Here is a 23,528-nt window from a genome sequence, read left to right on the forward strand (position 1 = left end):
GGGAATATGTTTATTAAGCATCAAATGACAAAGTAAAACCTCTTAAATTTTCTAAAGTCAGCTTTAAGCAGAATCGACGGCATTTTAAACAGAAATGAGACGATAATCGGTGAATCACTACTGACGCTCTGAAATGACGTAGGCGCAGCAGCACGTGTAGCTGTGGTGCTCTGATTAGTCCCCCGTCTTTTATTATGAAATAATGCTGAATTTATGTGGAAATGATTGCTGTACAAAAGCTTCAAATATCTGTCACAGAGATAGATGACTGGAGTGTAGTTTTAAGAAGAAACAAGGTGCTAATCGGTGAATCGCTGCTGACACTCCGAAATGATGCATGCGCAGTAAGGGCAGGGGGGACCAATTTTTAGGGGGAACCGTTTGGTCGGTGACGCCGGGTCTGGATTCTGGATTCTGGATCAAGATTTCCCTTTATTAAGCTTTGAAGGATTACTTCAAAAACTACTTCACAGATTTTCACCAAATTTTCACCACAGATAGATATTAGGCCATGGAAGACTCCATTGAATTTTAGAGGTGATCCGGATCCAGATTGGCAGACGTCACAAAACAGGATACACCTGAGCTCAATTTTGAGCTTCATGGCAAAGGCTGTGAATACTTACGTACATGTGATTTCTTATTTTTTAATTACGTCCGCCCAGGACGTAATAAAATCATCAGCATTTATTTGTTTATTTCTCTCTCTGTCTGTCTGTCTGTTAGCAGAATTACGTCAAAAGTACTGCACAGATTTTGATGAAATTTTCACCACAGATGGGTATTAGGGCATGGAATACTCTACTGAATTTTCAAGGTGATCCGGAACCAGATTCTGGATAAAGTTTAACTTCATAAGCTTTTAAGGATTACGTCAAATCTACTTCACGTATTCTCACCAAATTTGCACCACAGATAGATGTTAGGGCAGGGAAGGCTCCACTGAATTTTAGAGGTGATCCGGATTCGGATTGGCAGACATCAGAAATCTGATTGCTCTTAATTAATTTATATCAAGTTGTAGAGATTTGCTTTGAGTTGGAGTTTAAGGCAGGAATTTTTATATTGAGAAGCCTGATTTACTTTTTGTATTTGAAATAGCAGAAATAAATTAAAATGTGTGAAATACCAAGGGTCCAAATACTTTTGCAAGGCACTATTTCCCTAGGTGTGCGAAACAAAGACAACAGATTTATATCAGAGCCCTCGGAGTGGCTGCATACCCTGTGTGAGCCCCTCCTGTAGCCTGACATGCACCTCCAAAAAACTGACACTACACATTAAAATGACAGAGACCGCAAGGGCTGTGATTGGTCATTTTCCCAGCTTCACTCCTTCCTCTCCCGTTATGTTTTAAATGTGTTTGCAGTGCACACTCCAATTACATTTTGATCGTGGATCAAGTAGAGGAACGTTTGCCAGTGAAGTCCGCAAATACGTATAACCAAATTTACAACACAGAGTCTAAAAACTACAAAGATGCTCAAATGACCTGCAATTCATGGTGGGAAATTACACATAACGTTAGTTTGGAGGTTGATGATTGTATAAAGAAGTGGAGCTCGTTGAGGGACAAATTGGTCAGAAAAAGGAGAAAACAAAAAACAACCAGGAACCATAGACTGTCTATATACCAGGAACAGCGGCGCTGCAGGCGGAAAGAAAGTCCTGCCTTGTTCTCCACATCACGCCCCCTACTATTCTGGTGGTAAAATGCATTACAACACCAACCAACGTAACGGAGGAATTTAAAAGGGTCCCACCCACGTCGACATCATTGCATGGCCACGGCGCTAAGGAGTTGGAGAAGCATAAATTAGGCCTGGCACTTATTTTAAGCAGGCGTTTATTTTTTTCAAAGTTTTGACTTTGCCATTAAATGAAGCAGTCCCCTATTCAAGGCCAGGTGTTTAATTGAGGACAAACGGCAAACGTGACAGAGATATCAAATTCTTTTTACTTTATCCAACTCTTTTCATTTTTATTTTCCCATATTTTTCTCCTTTCTGTATCTGCAAAAAACCTATGCATTTTACATTTGTTTTTGGATCAATTTTTGCATCCATATGCAAAACATCATTTCATTTAGAAACCTTTTGGAGATTAAAAGCTGTGCTGAGACGTGCAGTATGCTCAGTGTGCGATCAGTCTCATTGTATAATAGGCACTCTGTGCAGTACTCTATACCTTTTTGCGACCCCCTGGTGAGCCAAGACCTACAGTTTTGGGAATCACTGCTCTAACATTTTCCAAGGTATGGATAATGTTCCAGTCCGTGACCTTCCAGGATGCATATCTCTGAAAGTCTGAATAGGCTTCAAGAAAATGTGTATGTGTTTATCAGATTTATCACCCCATCTGATTATTTTTGTTATTGTACTTGGCCCCACAAATCTTAGAAACATGGTGTCTAACCAGATCCTTACTCTGGATGGCATTACCCTGACCTCTAGTAATACTGTGAGAAATCTTGGAGTCATTTTTGATCAGGATATGTCATTCAAAGCGCATATTAAACAAATATGTAGGACTGCTTTTTTGCATTTACGCAATATCTCTAAAATTAGAAAGGTCTTGTCTCAGAGTGATGCTGAAAAACTAATTCATGCATTTATTTCCTCTAGGCTGGACTATTGTAATTCATTATTATCAGGTTGTCCTAAAAGTTCCCTAAAAAGCCTTCAGTTAATTCAAAATGCTGCAGCTAGAGTACTAACGGGGACTAGAAGAGAGCATTCTCACCCATATTGGCCTCTCTTCATTGGCTTCCTGTTAATTCTAGAATAGAATTTAAATTATTCTTCTTACTTATAAGGTTTTGAATAATCAGGTCCCATCTTATCTTAGGGACCTCGTAGTACCATATCACCCCAATAGAGCGCTTCGCTCTCAGACTGCAGGCTTACTTGTAGTTCCTAGGGTTTGTAAGAGTAGAATGGGAGGCAGAGCCTTCAGCTTTCAGGCTCCTCTCCTGTGGAACAGCTCCCAATTCAGATCAGGGAGACAGACACCCTCTCTACTTTTAAGATTAGGCTTAAAACTTTCCTTTTTGCTAAAGCTTATAGTTAGGGCTGGATCAGGTGACCCTGAACCATCCCTTAGTTATGCTGCTATAGACGTAGACTGCTGGGGGGTTCCCATGATGCACTGTTTCTTTCTCTTTTTGCTGTATGCACCACTCTGCATTTAATCATTAGTGATCGATCTCTGCTCCCCTCCACAGCATGTCTTTTTCCTGGTTCTCTCCCTCAGCCCCAACCAGTCCCAGAAGACTGCCCCTCCCGGAGCCTGGTTCTGCTGGAGGTTTCTTCCTGTTAAAAGGGAGTTTTTCCTTCCCACTGTAGCCAAGTGCTTGCTCACAGGGGGTCGTTTTGACCGTTGGGGTTTTACATAATTATTGTATGGCCTTGCCTTACAATATAAAGCGCCTTGGGGCAACTGTTTGTTGTGATTTGGTGCTATATAAAAAAAAATTGATTGATTGATTGATATTTTAAGTGTCTCAAATTACTGTGACTCTGAGGCTTGAGAACCACTTGACTGAAAATCAATGTAATAACACTATGTAACACAATTTTTGTTCCTGGCTTCTAAATGTTATATTTCAACTGTTTATGTCTAAAGTCTATGGAAAAATGACTACATTCAGCACAAACTTTGATTTTATTTTATTTTTTTTTACACGTTCTAGAAAGTTCTAAAAGTTTCTTGAAATTTCTAGATAATTCTGGAAACTTCTAGAAAATTCTGGACAGTTCTAGCAGTTAAAGAATATTCTAGAAGACTACTCAGTAGTAGTGAAGGCGAATCGAGAATATTCTTGAAAACAGACAAATTTCAAAATATCATTGTCCTGATCACAGAAGCAAAGTTTCTGTGGAATAACAGCTATTTTCTATTTATTTAAGGCATAACAGGTTAGGAAAACACACTGTGTACCCAGGAACAAAACAAAAATAAAAATTTGTTACATAGTGTTACAGTTGGAAGGCACTCAGTGTGAAAGAATAATTACATTGATTTAAAATATTGAGCTTGGTATGATATCTGTTTTTTTATTTATACATCAAACAATGTCTGTGCAAAATGTGGTGTTTTTACCATGAAACATGCAATCAGAATCATTCCACATACCTGCCTCCCCAGTATCACCGTCCATCATTTTAACAAAACAGTGTGACTGTGTATTGTTGCCCTTCTGATTCTTCATGGGTTTAAATTTTTAAGCACCATTAACTTGATTTTGAAAATACAGTGGACAGATTTCTTTCAGAAAATTAAATGTTTATATTTACAAAAACATAAATAAATAAATAAATAAATGAGGCAAAAAGAACAAAGTGTAACAACTGGAAGAGAAAGTAAACATGGTAAAATTTGACATACATGCAACAACAGAGGCAAATATTGTATAAATGGTAAATACAAAAGTTTTTGAAAAGATTTTTGAAATGACTTGAAAGTAGGAACTAGGCCACGGTGAATCATGGGGCACAGTGAATCTGTAGCTATATCTGCAAAACTACAAAAATATTTGCAGCAATTATGTCATATTTTTATGCATAAAGACATCCCCCTTATAAATTAGTGTTTTGTTTTTGGATGCATTAAGGGTAAAACTAATTGGCAAGTGAAGTCAGTTTTTCCTATCAAAAGTAAATTTTGTGGACGTCAGTGTCTTTGTGTTTATTTCTCACAACAGAGGAAAGGTGGCCCAAAAATGAGCATGTGTTATGTCTTCTCCAGACTATCAGCTATTTGATAACATGACTCATGTGTGCCACATGGACCTGGGGAACACTGAATCAGTCTAGAAAGTGATTTACTAAGTCCCAGTATCAAGTGGATGACAAATATTACTTCTTGAAGCTTATACATTTATTTTTCCATGAATTATTTCTATAATTTGTGTATATAAACAACTTCACTTTTGAACAGAAATTATGACAGTTGTATTTATAATACTTTCTAAATGACTTTTATCACTATCTAAGACACTCACACATTACATAGCTGGTTTGCTGGATTATAGATTGTAGTATATGCATCAGCATATATTTAATAATTGTGAAGAAATCTTTCTAATCATGTGTTTTTTCATTATATTCCGTTTCAGTTTGTGCAGGGGTCAAAAGTTAAAGTTGCTCCAAGTTGATTCACTGTGGTCTGGACACTGATTCACTGTGAATTAGTGTCTGGAGCACAGCAAATCAAAAATGTTAAAAATCAATTTTAAACACCTGTAAATTACACTTGGGGAGACATAAATAACACAGCCTTATAAACAATAACTTGCTGTATTAAATCCACAATAGAATGACCTAAATGTATACATAATGTGTTTATGCTGCCACAAAACAACATTTCTGATCCACTGTGCCCCGTTTCCCCTAATCTACAATTAACAGAAAAAAGTCATTTCGATTTACTTCCATTTCAAAAATCTGCAACAAATTAATTTAAATCAAATCTAATCATAATTACCTGACACATTTTTGCCCAGAAGCACATCCACAAGAAGGAATGACTGAAGCTTTCATGATTTCACTGACATCTCCACAGATCATGTTTTCCCAAAATCCAAACACAACTACCAAAAAACAAGTTAGACCTTGTTTTTCACTTCTTGGAGTTTGCTTCTGTGTGACAAGAGAAAAATGACTTGGCCTCATGGTTCAGTTCACATCTGACACGCGTGTCACGCCCCTAAAACGCCAACCTGAGCAGGTGGACCTCTCACGCATGCACATAGATTCAACAAGTGTCACACAGCAGCCGGCCGCTCCCTAATCAGAAACACATTCACTGTTCTGAAGTCAGAGGAGAGAAGGCGCAGTGAGGTGTCATCCCAGAAAACCAATAATCTGATTGAACAGGCAGCGATTGTGTTTTTCATAATCTGCTCGGTGTTGCACCGTAGGGTGTGTCCTCAGCACGCCGTGAGTGATAGACGTGACTGTAAACAAAGGTTTCCGGGGAAACACGGCTGCGTTGCGTCAGAGGAAGTTATGCATTATGTGGTATGAAAGGTAGTGTAGTGGGGCGGCATAGCAAAACAGTTGTTCATTTTGTGATAAAAGCATGGAATTTGGCACACATAGTCTAAATTGACTAGTGTTTATTTTCAGATATGGAGCCATCCTGGAGCTGACCTCTAATGAGCTACAGGGGTCAATAAAGAATTACACAGGGGTCAAAATTTAAAAATGCTCCAATCATGTTGAAAACTATACCAGATTATTTGTCTGATCTTAATGATTCCAAAAAGGTATTATTGGTTGAAATAAATGGATTAATAAATGGAATAGTTTTGACTGTGTTGAATGCTTGATCTCCAAAGTAAAGGTCAAACAAGGTCGACGCCCATTGGATTCTAAGACGTATGACATATGTTACCCCCTAACATGATAACTAAGCATGACAGATGGTGCAAACTATTCCTTTTTAAAATGCTATTAACTCAACCAATAATTTGCATAATTGTTTACTAAAATTGGAGCAACTTTAATTTTTGAGCCCTATACAAACTGAAACTGACCTTTGTCACCATTTTTGCCATTTTTACCCCATAACTCCAGAACATTAAGTCATAAATAGTCCAAACTATACCTTTTTGGAATCATTATGATAGACAAATAATCTGGTATAGCTTTCAACATGACTGGAGCATTTTAAAATTTTGACCCCTGTGTAATTCTTTATTGACCCCTGTAGTTCATTAGAGGTCAGCTCCAGGATGGCTCCATATCTGAAAATAAACATTAGTTAATTTAGAATATGTGTGCCAAATTCCATGCTTTTATCACAAAATGAACATTTTTATGGAAATTTTAGCTAAGCTGCACCACTAGTGGCCCTGTGTTCTGTCAAGATGTGCCGTCTTGTCGAATTGTGCGTCTCATCGCATAAATCGACAGTTTCACACCCCGACAATATTGTGCTGTAAATGCAGCGTGCACATGCAAATTTTAACTTTTTAAAATTGAAATTATTTGCTGTTGTATTTTCATCGGTCACTCGTTCGGGGAGTTCAATGCGGTAAAGAGAGGCACGTCAACCCGCCCGGGGGGAGGTGTGGAAGAGGGAAGGTGTGAATTTCTGGACAGAGAGAACTGCGTATGCGTGTGCATGCGCAGTTGCACGGAGGGGGTGCCTCGACAGGAATGACATCTCGTCAGAACACCGGCTTTCCTGCTCAAACATTTTCACAGATAATTCAACGTCAGCAAATGTGACACCCTGGAAGAATGCGTCCACACAAAAACGCAGAGCTCATTTTAGGTTGATCACCTTATGAGATTTTTTTATTTATGTTTTAACGCATCATAATGAACTCAGATTCCAGATCGGCAAAAGCAAACCATCATCATCAGGAAGTGGGCCAAAAGCACTTATGTTTGCTAATCTGCCAACTGGGGACTAGTTGGCTTTTTCTTTTTGTGAAATTTGGTCTCAACCTCAGAAAAAGTATGTGTACATATTATGAACAGTTTAAATTGAAATGAAACCAATGTGGAAGTAACACATCGTGCAGTTTGTTGAATGGTGGCTGGCACTAAATGTGTGTCACTCCCTATAGAAGAAGTAAGTCCTACACAGACCCTGAGGCCCGTTGGTGCTAGTACTTATCTTTAGATTCCATTGTGTCAAGCAGATGACAGTCTATGACTCCCTGTGGATGGAATGTAAGTCTGACGCAGGTTACGTCCCTCACTGAGAACAACACCCGTTTATGGGGCTATTCCACAGAGCGCCTTTCCTTCCCATTTATTCCCGAATAGCAAATCAGGGCATGTTTTGAAGCATAATAGTAACTTCTTGATCCATCTTTGTCAGTCTCTAAAAAACTTGGTATATGTAGTAGTTGCAACCATTGTTGGTACCAGATTGGAAATCAGGGTCAAATTTTCGAAGTGTTCAATAATTTCATCCTACTTTGCAAGATTGTTACTAGTGCATGGTAACTTCTGGGTGTTTGTAGTCTTAACAGCTTCATTCATGTTTGAACATCTTTAAACTGTTTCTTCTGAAGTCTTATGTTGTAGATGAATTTGGTGAGTTTATCTCTAATTTGGCAACCCGTGCAGATAGCATTCTGATTGTTGGTGACTTCAGCGTTCATGTAAACAAGCCTTCTGACCCTCTCTGCAAATCACTCATGGACATTATAGATGCATTAGGATTCCAGCAGTGCATTCAGGGTTTGACTCACATTATTGGAAACACCCTGGATTTAGACCTAGCTCATGGTATTACTGTCTCAAATATTGACATTGTGTCTCTTGCATCTGTGTTTTCTTACATTTGCGGTTTCTTTGCCTTGTCCACTGGGAAAAGACACTTATTTTTCATCATGGTGATGCATCAATTCCTCAACTACAACTGAACTTGGATCCAGACTGCCTGATATCTTGGCATCACTGTTGGAGCATGACCATGCAGCAGATAGTCTTGTGGACAGCTTAAATGTAGTGCTCACGGACACATTGGACATGATCGCTCTGCCTACACTAAAACTATGTCCCCCCCAAAACATAAGAGGACTTGACACTTGCATGAATTGGATCCCACTGACATGCAATCTTGCGTGCCAATGAGTAAACTTCAAATTCAAACTTCAAATTTCTGACAAGCATAGGTTTCGTGCCACTTGCGTGAATTCGTCGTGAACATGGCGCAACCTATTTGAAACACTGCATGTCATTGCGCTAAGCGCATCTGAACCTGAAATTAGATTATAGCAAGGGTGTCACATGTATAATAAACATAACTTTACAGATAAATTGTCTAACTCATAAGAAGGAATGAAAATGCAACTGTTTTACCAATCCCTTACAATATGTACATTATAAATAAATACATTTGAGACAGAGACAAGAATTCAATGTGTTCTCCACCACACAATGAGCACAGAGAACCTGTGGCTGTAGATAATTACTCTGTAATTCTGGGAGCGATGAGAGAATGGTTTCATCAGCCAAGTTCTGAGAATAAATGTGTCATCTGCTACGAAATGATATGGCACAGGCTTTGTTTTATATAGCGTGTCATCAAGCAGGACAAAGCGGAATGCATTGGCACAAAGAATTGCAGTGTGGGGATCAAATTTGTGCAAGTGTCAAGCCACCTTTACTCTCCTTCATTCAGTGGTAATTTACGTAGCCTCAAGCACAATTCTAGAGGTCTAGAGCGAAAATGGCGTAGTTAAAAAATAGACACATTCCACCTTGCGTTGTGTGACGCTATTCTGGACTATAAGAACACAGTATTGGCTACAAAACTGGCCTACTACTCTGATTTGATTAACAAAAACAAGTATAATTCAAAGTTCTTGTTTGACATGGTGGCAACACTTACTGAAGGACAACCGCTGTGCATTTACCACTCAAGATTTATTAGATTACTTTGAACAGAAAACAGATGACATTAGGTTAAATATATTCCAGCATACTTTATCCCACCACTGCACCCTGTTACTGATGTGTGTACCATCTCTGACACCTCACCTAGAATTACTGAATTTTATATTTTTCACTGGGTGCGCTAACAAAAATTGTAACTTCTGCTAACCTGTCTTTTTGACCCTATACCAATGAAACTGTGGCCTACACTTGGGACTACTGTACTGGAAATCATTAAATCATTATCATTAACCTGTCACTAACCTTGGGATCTGTTCCGAAATGTTTTAAATTCACAGTGATTAAATCAATACTTAAGAAATCTAATCTTGATCCCAGTCTACTGAAAAATTGTAGGTCGGCATTAAACCTATCATTTTGTTCTAAAAAGTGGTTTCATAGCCGCTTGTGGACCATCTTACTGAGAATAATCTCTTTGAATCACTGCAGTCCGCATTTAGAACACACCATTCCACAGAGACAGCTTTTAGTAAAGTGGTAAATGATCTGCTTACAATGGACTCAGACACCACCATGGTTCTATTACTGTTAGATTTTAGTGCTGCATTCGATACGGTGGATCATCATATACTACTCGATAGGCTGGAGAATTACTTTGGGATTGCTGGGAATGTCCTTGCATGGTTGACATAATGCCTAACCAACTAGTCTTTCTCATTGTGTCCTTTACATTAACATCACCTCAAACCTTGCTTTCATGAAATACAGGGTTTCACAGGGGCCCGTCTTAGGCACCCTACTTTTCTCCCTTTATGTAGCACCCCTTGGGCATATACTGCGACGTTATGGGATTACTTTTCACTGCTATGCTGATGATACTCACTTGTACATGCCGATAACTGCTGGTAATCTCATACACATCAAGACTTTAGAGGACTTGTTTCAGTGAAAAGCTGGATGTCTAGCTGGAGAATTACTTTTAAAGTGGAGAAGACTGAAATGATACTCCTTGGTCCAGTGAGGCATCAACATCAGTTTGACCAGCTAAGGTTTAACTTACAGTAGTGTTCAGAATAATAGTGTGCTATGTGACTAAAAAGATTAATCCAGGTTTTGAGTATATTTCTTATTGTTACATGGGAAACAAGGTACCAGTAGATTCAGTAGATTCTCACAAATCCAACAAGACCAAGCATTCATGATATACACACTCTGAAATTGGGCTATTAGCAAAAAAAAAAGTAGAAAAGGGGGTGTTCACAATAATAGTAGTGTGGCATTCAGTCAGTGAGTTTGTCAATTTTGTGGAACAAACAGGTGCTTTTCTCTTTGAAAGCCTGAGGAAAATGGGACGTTCAAGCCACTGTTCAGAAGAACAGCGTAGTTTGATTATAAAGTTGATTGGAGAGGGGAAAACTTATATGCAGGTCCAAAAAATTATAGGCTGTTCATCTACAATGATCTCCAAGGCTTTAAAATGGACAAAAAAAAACAAAAAAAAAAAAAACAGAGACGCGTGGAAGAAAACGGAAAACAACCATCAAAATGGATAGAAGAATAACCAGAATGGCAAAGGCTCACCCATTGATCAGCTCCAGGATGATCAAAGACAGTCTGGAGTTACCTGTAAGTGCTGTGACAGTTAGAAGATGCCTGTGTGAAGCTAATTTATTTGCAAAAATCCCCCGCAAAGTCCCTCTGTTAAATAAAAGACATGTGCAGAAGAGGTTACAATTTGCCAAAGAACATCAACTGGCCTAAAGAGAAATGGAGGAATATTTTGTGGACTGATGAGAGTAAAATTGTTCTTTTGGGTCCAAGGGCCGCAGACAGTTTGTGAGATGACCCCCAAACTCTGAATTCAAGCCACAGTTCACAGTGAAGACAGTGAAGCATGGTGGTGCAAGCATCATGATATGGGCATGTTTCTCCTACTATGGTGTTGAGCCTATATATCGCATACCAGGTATCATCGATCAGTTTGGATATGTCAAAACTTGAAGAGGTCATGTTACCTTATGCTGAAGAGAACATGTCCTTGAAATGGGTGTTTCAACAACAATGACCCCAAGCACACTAGTTAACAAGCAAAATCTTGGTTCCAAACCAGCAAAATTAAGATTCAAGGATTCAAGGGAATTTTATTGTCATATGCACAGAAGAACATGTTCCCTGCACAATTAAATATGTCTACTGCATTTAACCCATCCTAATTGCCAGTAGGAGCAGAAGTCGCCATTAGGTGCCGGGGACCAGCTCCAGATGTACATCCCTGCCTTGGTCAACAGCAGGGCTGAGCAAACCAACACCGACCCATAACAGACAACACACACACAACACAAACACATAGGCCGGCCCGGTACATAAACATATATATGAAAAGCAAAACACGAGGGAAAAGGAGAAAAAAAAACCCTCATAGCCGCTGCATTACACAGCAGCATGAGGAAAAAAATCCCCATCAGCACAGAAAAACAATAATCACACAGACAAAAACAAGGACACAGGACGACACCGAGATTTGAAAAGGTCCAGTTTATCAGAACACTCCGGAGGCAGCCTGTTGGCGCCGTCAACGGCCTTGTCCGACAATCCTGGAGGGGGGAGGGGCAGCCCTGAGCAGTCTGAGCAGTCCTAAACAGTCCTGAGCAGTCCAACGTCAGAGCTGGAAGAACTGAGGGGAGGGGGGAAGACCAGGGAGCGAGGCTTAAGTGTTGATCTTCTGAGGAGGTTTTATCACAGCGACCTTGAAGTGCAGCTGTATTTGGGGAAGCCAATGAATAGCCAGATTAGCAGACACCTGAAAGATTCCACAGTTCTGAGAACAGAATGGCTCTCAATGCATCTGAATGTAGAATGTAGAATGTGGTCTTCACAGACGGTCAGAGCGGGTTTCCAGGGCTGCAATCCTATCGAAATGTTTTCCAACGCAGCGGTTAACCCCCGCCGACCTGCGCAGCCACTGCCTTCCCAATCGAATCAATCATGTAGGGCAGCCTGGAAGGACCAATCAAGCTGCTTCCCACTTTCTTGATTTTCCGGTAAACCAGCATAGTGCCCGCTCCACACATCAGAAAGCCGGTCACCACCAAGCCGAATATTGTACACATCTTCGATGTCCTCCACAGAAAGCATGTAAAGGCACATGACCTGCCATCTCTCCACGAGTCCATCACGTAACCCATCACATGCGTCCCGGCAGGACAGGTCGGGTCCTCCACCCCCGAATGTCTTGTAGAAAAAATAGTGTCATTGCGTTCAGAGACACTTTAACAGATCCATTTTTGTTGTTCCAGAAGAGCAAAGCTGCAGCCTCACAGACAACACGCCACAGAAGAGCAGGAAAGATAAGGAGGGAGGGAGAGAGAAAAGTACGTCCGTCTTGGCCGAGTGGCAAGCTGGCAATCCTCGCAGATGTGAAGAAATAATGAAAACTGTGGTTATACAACTAAATACTAGTTTGGTGATTCACAGGATTGCTAAAAAAGCAATTTAAACCTACTAGTTTTGAGTTTGTAGCGTCAACAGCAGATGCTACTATTATTGTGAACACCCCTTTCTACTTTTTTTTTAAAATAATAGCCAGTTTCATTTCTTGTTGGATTTGTGAGAATCTACTGAATCTACTGGTACCTTGTTCCCATGTAACAATAAGAAATATACTCAAAACCTGGATTAATCTTTTTAGTCACATAGCATTACTATATTCTGAACACTACTGTATACTCCTGTGTCATACATCACACTGACGAAGTGAGGAACCTTGGGGCGATTTTTAATTCCATGTTGTCTTTTGACCTACACATCAGGGAAATCACAGGGACTGCTTCCTTCCACCTTTGTAACATAGCAAGTATTTGTACAATCCTGTGAATGTCTAATGGAGAGACTGTTATCCAGGCATTTGGATCTTCTAGATTAGATTACTGTAATGTCCTATTCTCTGCTTTACCACTGTCCAGTAGTAGTCTTCAAATATTCAAAATGCTGCTGCCAGAATTTTGACAAGAAGCAGAAAGTTTGACAACATTACACCGATTTTGACATCTCTTCACTGGCTTCCTGTCTCTGAGGTCTGATTTTAAAGATCTGTTAGTAACTTATAAAACTATTCATGGATTGAACACAAGCTTGAACACAAGATCGGGGTGATCAGGACTCTTCAACACAGAGCCCGACAGGTGCCCACAAAAAAAAAAAAAGAAAAAAAAATTGGCTTGAGGTAGGACAAATTGCAATTTTTTTCATCCTGTTTTATTTTGTTCCTAAAATATGTGAAAATAACACACTAAAAATATAGAACAATATATTTGGTAAGAAGTCCAAATTTGCAGTCAAGTACAACCATGTCAATGATGGAAACCTTGAATTTTACAATCACTATAGCAAGGCAGGCAAAACATATATTTTGATCTATGTAAATGTAAAAGCAATTAACCCCTCATTTTAAACCTCTAGAAGTCTAGTTTACATTGATATAAATTATGTTTAAAGGTATGACAAGATTTTAGGTCAAAATGCAGTCAACAAGTGCATAAAAGTCATCATACTTGAAAGCTCCCTTGGATTTTCACATTCTTTCCCTCATTATGCAACAAAAAATTAAATGGCCACCATATTTTTGGTTGACCACTAAGACAAGTATCCTGGCTAATTTAAGACTTAAACTGGAGTTTACTGGTTGGTTATTAACTATTATCTATGTAGATTCCCATTTGCTTGGGACTCTGACTGAGGGCGGTCGCATCTCCTCCACTCTCCCTTAGCGTGTTTTGTCTGTGAGGCTGCCAGCCCTGCTCCTCTGGAAAACGGCAAAATGGATCTGATCTAGTGGTCTCTGAACGCAATTGATACTATTTTTTCCACAAGACACTCGGGAGCGGAGGAACCCGGACCTGTCCTGCCGGGACACATGTGGCGGGTTATGGACAGCTGGAGGTGGCAAGTCATGTGCCTGTACACGTTGTCTGTGGAGGACGTTGAAGATGTTACTTATTTGGAGCTGTGGTGACTGGGTTTCTGCTGTGTGGAGCGGCCACAGCATTGGTCTACCAGAAAATTAAGAAGGTGGAGGCGGCATTAATCGGCCCGTCCAGGCTGCCCCACGATTGATTCGATTGGAAGGGCAGTGTCAGCTCAGTCGGTGGGTGTCAACCACACGTTGGAATCCATCTCGGGGAGAATGGCTGCACTGGAAAACCGCTTTGATCGTCTGTAATTACGTCAGATCATCTGTGATTAAACTGGTACATGGTCAGTTTATTCTGTCACAGGATCATCATCAGAGTCTGACCCTGTTGCCAACATACAGTAGGTGTTAGAAACAGACCACGCTGTACTCTGTACCATGCATTACTGCTGCACTTCTTTCAAACTTTTTAACCTCTGAATACAAACAACAAAACCCATGTTCATGGAGAGAATTTATCAAGAACTTTGACTGGAAATAGTGGTGCAACTGGACACCCAGCCCAATTTGAAGAGGGACTGAAGCCCTCTTGGGCGTGTTGCTTGCATAATTGCCTGGCTATAGAAGCAAGTTTTAGAGCAACATCTTTCCCTGAAAAGAGCACCCGGAGAAACTTCAACGGATCCTAGCAGAAGCTCTTAGCGCTCTATCAGAAGATGACATACTGTCATAGCAGGGTAGGTGTCTTTGGATATTTTAACATCTTTGATGTCATTCTTTGGAAGTGTGGCAACTGTTTCAGTGATTTGGTCTGTTTCATTCAGGGTACTCTTTTGCTGATGACAGTGGAAGTCCTGAACAATTTGGGCTACATTGGTACGGAAGGTGACCACATTTGGCTTTCCATTCAACTCTAAAATGATAATGCGCTCTCCAAAGTGTTTCTTCAACTCAGTTTTCATAAGTTTGAAACTGTATAGATAACAGACTCATCTTGTGTGTATTCTGCCATTTTCCCAATAAGATCAGTTACTGTTATCTGCTCATCGTCATTCTCCTCCAGATAGTCTGCTACCTTCAGGAATGCCTCTTCTCTAACCAGATCCTTTGGCCTGCCACTCAATCACTTACATTTTGGTACTGTGTAACTCTGGGGTAGCATGATGTGCCATGTGCTTCCCAGTCCTGAAGTTGATGTTGCCAATTTTTGTGATACACAGCATCTGCTGCAGGAAGGTCCTTCACATACAGTACACGTGCTCTGACTCAATCAACCAGTTGGCACTGAACTTCTCACAGGCCTTAAGGATTTTTTTTTTTTTTCCTGGAAACCAAGAGTTCACACTGGAATCAACTTATACTCCAGTTTTCAGCCTTCATGAATGTCTGTGCAACCACAGAAAAGACAGTTGTCTTTGTAATTAAAGGTCGCCTCAGATGATCAAAGGGCACATAGGGGAGATTCTGTCTCAGGGCTAACAGAATGTTTCCTTTTAGGTCGCTCTTAATAGCATTTGGGTTGACATACTCCCTTCTGCAATTTACATGCACAACCTGGCCACTAGGAACAACATGGATATTCTGCTTTGCTGTCTCAATTTCACTGCAGCCTTAGCAGTAAAGGTCACTGTTGCCTGACCATCAGAAAGTGGCTTCTTGCAGAATATACACTCATCCATTGTGCGCACTCAGTAATCTGAAAAAAAAAAACTTAAAAGATTGCCATAAAAGTACCTCCAAAATGTAACCCCAAATTTAAGTGTTCCACCAAATATTGTTTTCTATATTTTTAATATGTTAATTTGACCAACATTTAGAAAAGAAACAAGCATATTTAAAAACATTGCAATTAGTCTTAGGTCAAACCATAAATTGACTGGACTACATTTCACAATGAGAATTATGTGGATAATCGATACAAAAACATGTTGAATCCACATCTGCATCATAATAATACATTTTCCTCTTCTTTATAACGATGACCATTCAAACAAGTCTCCTGGTGATCAGCTGAAAATGCAACATCAAATTTTAGAAATGTTGGAAAAAAGTTCAATCTTGTAAAGTGTTAATGTGGATCTTGGAGCCCGATACTGATGTTGATCAACGTCCAAATTGAAATATTCCACCAGGTTCGGTGCAGATTAACTGATCAATTTTTGAGCAAGCGATCACATGACCTCACCGTTTCATGAAAGAATGAAATAAGAATAAAACAAGATAAACTTTATTGTCCCTCTGAAATGTCTGTCTCTCTGTTTTTCCAGCAGGGGGCAGCAGATAAGCTGCAACAAACACATCAGGCTTCAAAACATTTAATTCTGTCAAACATTTTCCAGTATGGAAAGAGGTCAGGAGATCAAAGCCTACAGATGACAGGCGTCACAGGCCAGATGTCACTTAAAAGGTTAAATCTGAAAAACTTGATCACAAAAATGTGGAACATGAGAATGAAATGAAGCCCTCTTAAGTGCATGGGTAGTTTTTAAAAATAATTGTGAGAAATGAAACAGAGGACAGCAGGTTGAAGGTTGCAGAGAGAAAAAAAAACATTGGTTGATTGTGATTCTTGATCCAGTGCAGCTGAACACACCATGTTTCCAAGTGAGTCTCCTGAACACGACTCTGATGTCATGCGTTACATTTTCCATCAGCGTTTTCATCTCAAACACTTGTGATAAATTTGACCTCCTGATGGCAATATCCTCAATGGGGCTGCATACGTAATTTATTTGCTGCCATAATTCCCAAAATAACCATGTCATGTCAACACAGTGTAGGGAACATGGTAAATTGAATACTAGCTTATCTGACAACAACTCTGCAGCCTGTATATTCCTGTTATGGCCTCTTTGAATACAGCCATTCCTCAGTATCAGACCCAGCAGCATTTTGACACTCTGTGTTGCCAGATATGAATTTAGTGTTGAGTATAGTAAAATCACTCAGCATCATTTCCACTGCATGAACGCTTACAAAGTGATACATCTCCTTGTAAGCATATGTTTATTTATCAATTAATAATAATAATAATAATAATAATAATAATAATAATAATAATAATAATAATAATAATACCTTCACAGCTGTACAATAACTATGCAACATGTGTCCAATCTAGTAGTAAAATCAAATCATAAAAATGTTTTGGTTAAGCCTCTCCTCTGCAGTTCTACCTCATAAAACAGGCACCTGGTCAAAAACGCACAAACATGCACAAAAATAATGCAACAGCAACGCATTCAGGTGGAATATCACTGCAACCTCTACTTTAATATCATATCCATCCATCCATCCATTTTCTGAACCTGCTTATTCCAGTTAAGGGTGACAGATTGGGGTGGGTGGGGGGGGTTATGCATATATCTGACGTCAGGTGACACTGTGCAAATGTAAAGGGACTCTACTTTTGATGATTTTAGCAAACTACACTCAACAAAAATATAAACGCAACATTTTTGGTTTTGCTCCCATTTTGTATGAGATAAACTCAAAGATCTAAATCTTTTTCCACATACACAATATCACCATTTCTCTTAAATATTGTTCACAAACCAGTCTAAATCTGTGATAGTGAGCACTTCTCCTTTGCTGAGACAATCCATCCCACCTCACAGGTGCGCCATATCAAGATGCTGATTAGACACCATGATTAGTGCACAGGTGTGCCTTAGACTGCCCACAATAAAAGGCCACTCTGAAAGGTGCAGTTTTATCACACAGCACAATGCCACAGATGTCGCAAGATTTGAGGGAGTGTGCAGTTGGCATGCTGACAGCAGGAATGTCAACCAGAGCTGTTGCTCGTGTATTGAATGTTCATTTCTCTACCATAAGCCGTCTCCAAAGGCGTTTCAGAGAATTTGGCAGTACATCCAACCAGCCTCACAACCGCAGACCACGTGTAACCACACCAGCCCAGGACCTCCACATCCAGCATGTTCACCTCCAAGATCGTCTGAGACCAGCCACTCGAACAGCTGCTGAAACAATCGGTTTGCATAACCAAAGAATTTCTACACAAACTGTCAGAAACCGTCTCAGGGAAGCTCATCTGCATGCTCGTCGTCCTCATCGGGGTCTCGACCTGACTCCAGTTCGTCGTCGTAACCAACTTGAGTGGGCAAATGCTCACATTCGCTGGCGTTGGCACGTTGGAGAGGTGTTCTCTTCACGGATGATGTGAAGGAGATGTGTCGCACTGCATGAGGCAAATGGTGGTCACACCAGATACTGACTGGTATCCCCCCCAATAAAACAAAACTGCACCTTTCAGAGTGGCCTTTTATTGTGGACAGTCTAAGGCACACCTGTGCACTAATCATGGTGTCTAATCAGCATCTTGGTATGGCACACCTGTGAGGTGGGATGGATTATCTCAGCAAAGGAGAAGTGCTCACTATCACAGATTTCGACTGGTTTGTGAACAATATTTGAGGGAAATGGTGATATTGTGTATGTGGAAAAAGTTTTAGATCTTTGAGTTCATATCATACAAAATGGGAGCAAAACCAAAAGTGTTGCGTTTATATTTTTGTTGAGTATAATATAGGTGTCGAGAATGTTAAACGTTATTTTTGTCTACAACGTTAAACAGGTGTTAACGTTGTAGACAAAATACCCCGTAGATACAGAAGTGATGCATCTGTAAAAACACCCATTTTTAGGTGTCACAGAAACAACCTATTTCGGTGCCTGTCACTTTAAATGGAAAGAAGCTGCTACTTAGGGGGAGTCATCTCACCATCTCTCATCAACAGAATATATGGATGTGCCGCACAGAATACCAGACCAAGTCAGTGGGAGTGTCTCACAAAGAAAGCACGAGTCCACATGTGCACTTCTGTGACATATGTCACACAAATCCATAACAAGCCACATAAGGCCTGCATTTACTCAAGTAGCATTGAGTTTCTACAAGCATATTTGTAGATTTGTGGGACTTTGAAGATGTTTATTATAAAACCCCAACCAAAGGTAACAAAACCATTTCTGCACAATATGGTCACCTTTATGGTCCATACATTGCAAATATCTTCCTCATTGCAGCCTGCTGACACATGTATTGCTGAAAAATAAATGTTTAAACATTTCATGCGTACATACTCCAGTAAATGATGTTGAACAACAAGTAAGTCAGGGGAAATATGACTCTGGAGTATGAATCAATCATGTAGCTGTTGCTCCTGATGAAACGGAGATTCCGCTTCAAAGGGTGCTTGCAGCGCAGCCTGGTCCCTTCTGAGGGGGCAGAGTCAGCAGTGGAGTTCCGGGACTGGGTGTTCCGCTCTGTGTTTGGGGTGGAAGCCTCTGGAAAAGAAGCCAGGTCAATGTCATTGTCGTGGAAGCAGCCATCGAAGGCCATGGCCTCGGCCGGGTTGTAGGAGGCGGGGATCTACAGCGACAGACCGGGAGGGAACGTTAAGGTCAGTGAACCACATAATCCACGAAATGTAACAAAAATGATGCTGCATCCCAATGTGAGCAACCTTGGCCCTCTTGAGCTTCTTCATCTCCTCTATGGTGGTGAAATAGTTGACGGCAGCGTACTCGATGACAGACAGAAAAACGAAGAGGAAGCTAGCCCACAGGTAGATGTCCACAGCTTTAACGTAAGACACCTGTGGCATGGACGCCGAGACACCAGTGATGATGGTGGACATTGTCAAAACTGTGGTGATGCCTGGACATAGAAACAATCAGTGCAATATTACTTTCACTCCAGGCACAAATTAAAGGTGCAACCTTGAGCTAATGCTGCACAAGAGGCAGCAGCAGATCAAGAGGATTTTTTTTTTTATTATTGGAGCTAGCTGGGGACATAGTGTATCGGCCTGAATATAAGACCCTGATGACTTCCCTTCAAGATGTTTTTGGAAAAATACTTTCTTTCCCAGGTGATATTTTATGCACATGCTTACCACTTGAGTAATGATGTAAAATCACTTTTCAAAGAAATAAATGCCACACAGCTCCTCAAAGATTCCCATGAAGGGACAATAAAAGTGACTATCAAACTAACATGTACTAAAAAAAACATTCATTGTTTGATGGTCAGAAACAAATACAAGCAAAGTCCATGTTAATGCAGCCTCATGAAGAACTGTCTGGCTGCAGAATGCAGAGGAAGTAATGTTTCAGTATTTCCAAATCCATTGCTGAAGAAAAGCAGAAGTAAAATGTGGCATGATGTGGTGCTGCTGCTGCTCTCTTTATAAATCTCTCCTGATGCGGTTTGAGCAGTGAAAATAACATGGATCCATTGCTGACACTAGAGTACCACGTGTGTAGAGCGCAAACCTCCGCCAACACTAGTTTCCAATTCCACAAATATTTACCTTGGAAAAAATTTTCAAGGTCAAAGTCCTGTTAGAAGTGACTTTTCCAGCCTGGTCTCATGGCAAGTCATGCTTCAGCAGCATGAAATATACATTAATCTATTGGTTCGTGATATTGTGACGAAAAGCGCCTCATTTTGCTCACAGCAGCACGAATTCATTCTCATTAATTCCATAATGGCTGCACAAAATTAAAAGTGAATGGGGGGGGGGGGGGGTATGGTTAGGGTTTGGGGAAGGAGTAAGATTAGGTTATGATTAAGGGTAGGTTTGGGGGTGGGAGTAGGGTTAGCAATAGTGAGTCAAAAAAGCTCCGTCACGAAAATTTGACTCATTTCGTCATGGGAGCACGAAAAAAAAAAGTGAGACTGGGTTGAACTTTTCATAAGCTAAATTAGATGTGATCAAATGTCAGCAGTATGCACTTGACACCTTGCACGTGCTGGATGACGTGCGCGTCAATATTTACGTGTAACATTTCAGGGAAAAAAGCATTTACGGTACATATTTAATTAAAAGTTAAAAACTTTCAACATCTAACATCTTTCTGCATAAATATCTCATGTTACAACGTGGAGAACCGTGGCTTATTTATGTACAATTTCTTTTTTCTTTTAAAATTGGTGGGTGCAGCTAATATTCAGCTGCGCTGTATAGTCCAGAAATTACGGTAAACACACGCAACGAGAACTCACCCATGCACAGCCCTGTACCGAACCGAACGTCCCACGGTTCAATACAAACACATGTATTGTTACACCCTTAGTTATTACAGTGCTTTTTTCTCTTTAAAAAAAAAGTTCATCTCCTTGTTGATTTATGCATTTTATGCTCCTGTTATAAGACAGTGATTGTAGTGCAGTGGTAAAGTTTCCATCTGGTATTCTGAACTTTTGTAAATTGCAGGTTCGAATCCCGCAAGTGGCATTTATTTTTATTTAACCAGGGCTATTTAAACGCAGGGTTCTGTATTGTTTCCCTTTTTATATATTATTTATATCAACCCAGTGATTTAAATTATACAGTTGGTTTTTATTGTATTTTTCTCCACATCAGCAGCATGATGTGGTGCAACACATTCCAGCTGCTCACACTGTTCATACACATGCACGAGCTGGCACGAAACCATTGCAGATGTGTCGTGCATGCCTGTGTGACTGCGGGTCCCTCACAACAGCAGGTGGATGGTTTATGGATCCCCATTTCATGTTGGGTTTCTTCCGGTTTCTGTCTCTCGCGTTATGTGTGAAGGAGCCCTACATCCTACATAACAAATATGAAAGAAATTTGATCTTTTTTATCAGAGTTATGCATTTTTGAAAATTCATTCAGTGATAAAGGATCTGGGATTTTCCAATTTTCCAATATTTTTCCTGACTTTGACCGTGAAAACTGAATCAGTTCTTGCCTATGAGGATACACAGTAAAATCACCAGTGTAAAACTAACACAGACAGTGTTAAATTAACACTGCTAGTGTAAATATGGTCCTACCCCATCCCAAGACGGGGGCAGCTGAAAAGACAACACACAGTATAAATATGGTCCTACTCTGGTCAGAGTGAGACCATATATTCACTGTCAGTGTTAATTTAACACTGGTGATTTTACTGTGTATGAATCCTCTGTAAAAATTTCATAATGATATATGAAAAATTGTGGGCTTCAAGCTGTTTACAAACAGACAAACAAACATGGGCGAAAGCATAACGCCCGTCTGACTTTGTTGGCAGAGGTAATAAAATTGCAGGGTGACAACAGCAAAGGCTTTACACACGTCAAAGTAGCCAGTGCAGTGATCAAAGGAGGACGACACTCAGAGACAGATGCATGCCTTTCATGAGTGCTAGTCCCACCTGTTGTTTCAGGTGTGTGACAAGTCTTTTCTGTGATTGCATGATGGTGCCATATTTTTAAGGAGTGTTTTTAAGAATCTTGTATACGGGTCAGTACTGTACTTATTTAGTGATGGGCAAACATTTGTAGCAAATATGTGAATAAAGTACATGTGGTTTCTGTATCCCACCCAAAGAGACGCGAGCTGGCACGGCTCTCCTGTCGATCCAGAAGGACACCCAGGACAGCATCACCATCAGCATGGTGGGAAAGTACGTCTGCAGCATGAAGAAGAAGATGTGCCTTCTGAGGATGAAGTTTATGTAAAGTCGATTGTACCATCCTGAAAGACAATGCAAGTGATACAGACGGAGGTGTGACATGGTAGCAGCAGAAAATTAAAGCAGTTGTAATATGCATACAGTGGTGAAACTCGTCTGTCTGAAAAAGTGCTACAAGAACCTTGAATTCAGATGAGACAGGTTTGCACAGCGGGGGCCTTGGTGCCTCCCAGACCTCAGCTTTGGAAATTAAAGAAAATAAGTTAATTTCAAGCTACATGTAACTTCAACAACACCTCCTAATAATGTCCAACTTAGTTAGGAGTCCTAACTAAGTTGGCCATTTTCCAAAAATGCACCCCCCCCCCCAAAAAAAACCCCCACCCACAGCAATTTTTTACATTTACTTTGACCTCTACTTCACTGCAGACAGTATGAATCCAAGATATTTCATATTTTAGAGCAACATGTGCTGCCTTCAGGATGACATCTTTTCTGGGACATCCATGCATTTTTCAAAAAGACAAAATCATATTCTGCACACATAAAGGCATGGCTAAGGAATCAGTGAGTACAGATACTGCACTGGCCTGTCTGCATTTTTGATCTATCCCCAACAAAGTTATGTGTGGGGAATTCTGAAAGGGAAAATGCAACAGTGATGACCTTGTACTGTTGCACACCTTAAGATGTGTTTGTAGGAAGAATGGGACAAAATAACACCTGAAATGCTTCATCGCTTGTATTTCAGTTATGCCGTATAAAGGAATGGCAACATTACAAAATGGTAAATGCTTTAGTCT

General features: G+C 40.2%; 1 protein-coding gene across 2 annotated transcripts in view; it reads right to left on the minus strand.

Annotated features, from left to right (window-relative positions):
• Positions 1-19,340: 19,340 nt before the first annotated feature.
• LOC117517453 (gamma-aminobutyric acid receptor subunit rho-3-like) overlaps positions 19,341-23,528 on the minus strand; it is a 50,817-nt gene continuing 46,629 nt past the window's right edge. For both annotated transcript variants that reach the window (XM_034178472.1, XM_034178471.1), the window contains 3 exons: positions 22,635-22,787; positions 19,761-19,954; positions 19,341-19,666 (listed from right to left, as the gene is read on the minus strand). In XM_034178472.1, coding sequence (XP_034034363.1) covers positions 19,364-19,666; positions 19,761-19,954; positions 22,635-22,787 — 650 coding nt within the window. In that variant the 3' untranslated portion in view covers positions 19,341-19,363. The remainder of the gene's footprint in view (positions 19,667-19,760; positions 19,955-22,634; positions 22,788-23,528) is intronic.

Source organism: Thalassophryne amazonica, chromosome 9 (genome assembly GCF_902500255.1).
Source record: "Thalassophryne amazonica chromosome 9, fThaAma1.1, whole genome shotgun sequence".
Taxonomy (NCBI): Eukaryota; Metazoa; Chordata; class Actinopteri; order Batrachoidiformes; family Batrachoididae; genus Thalassophryne; species Thalassophryne amazonica.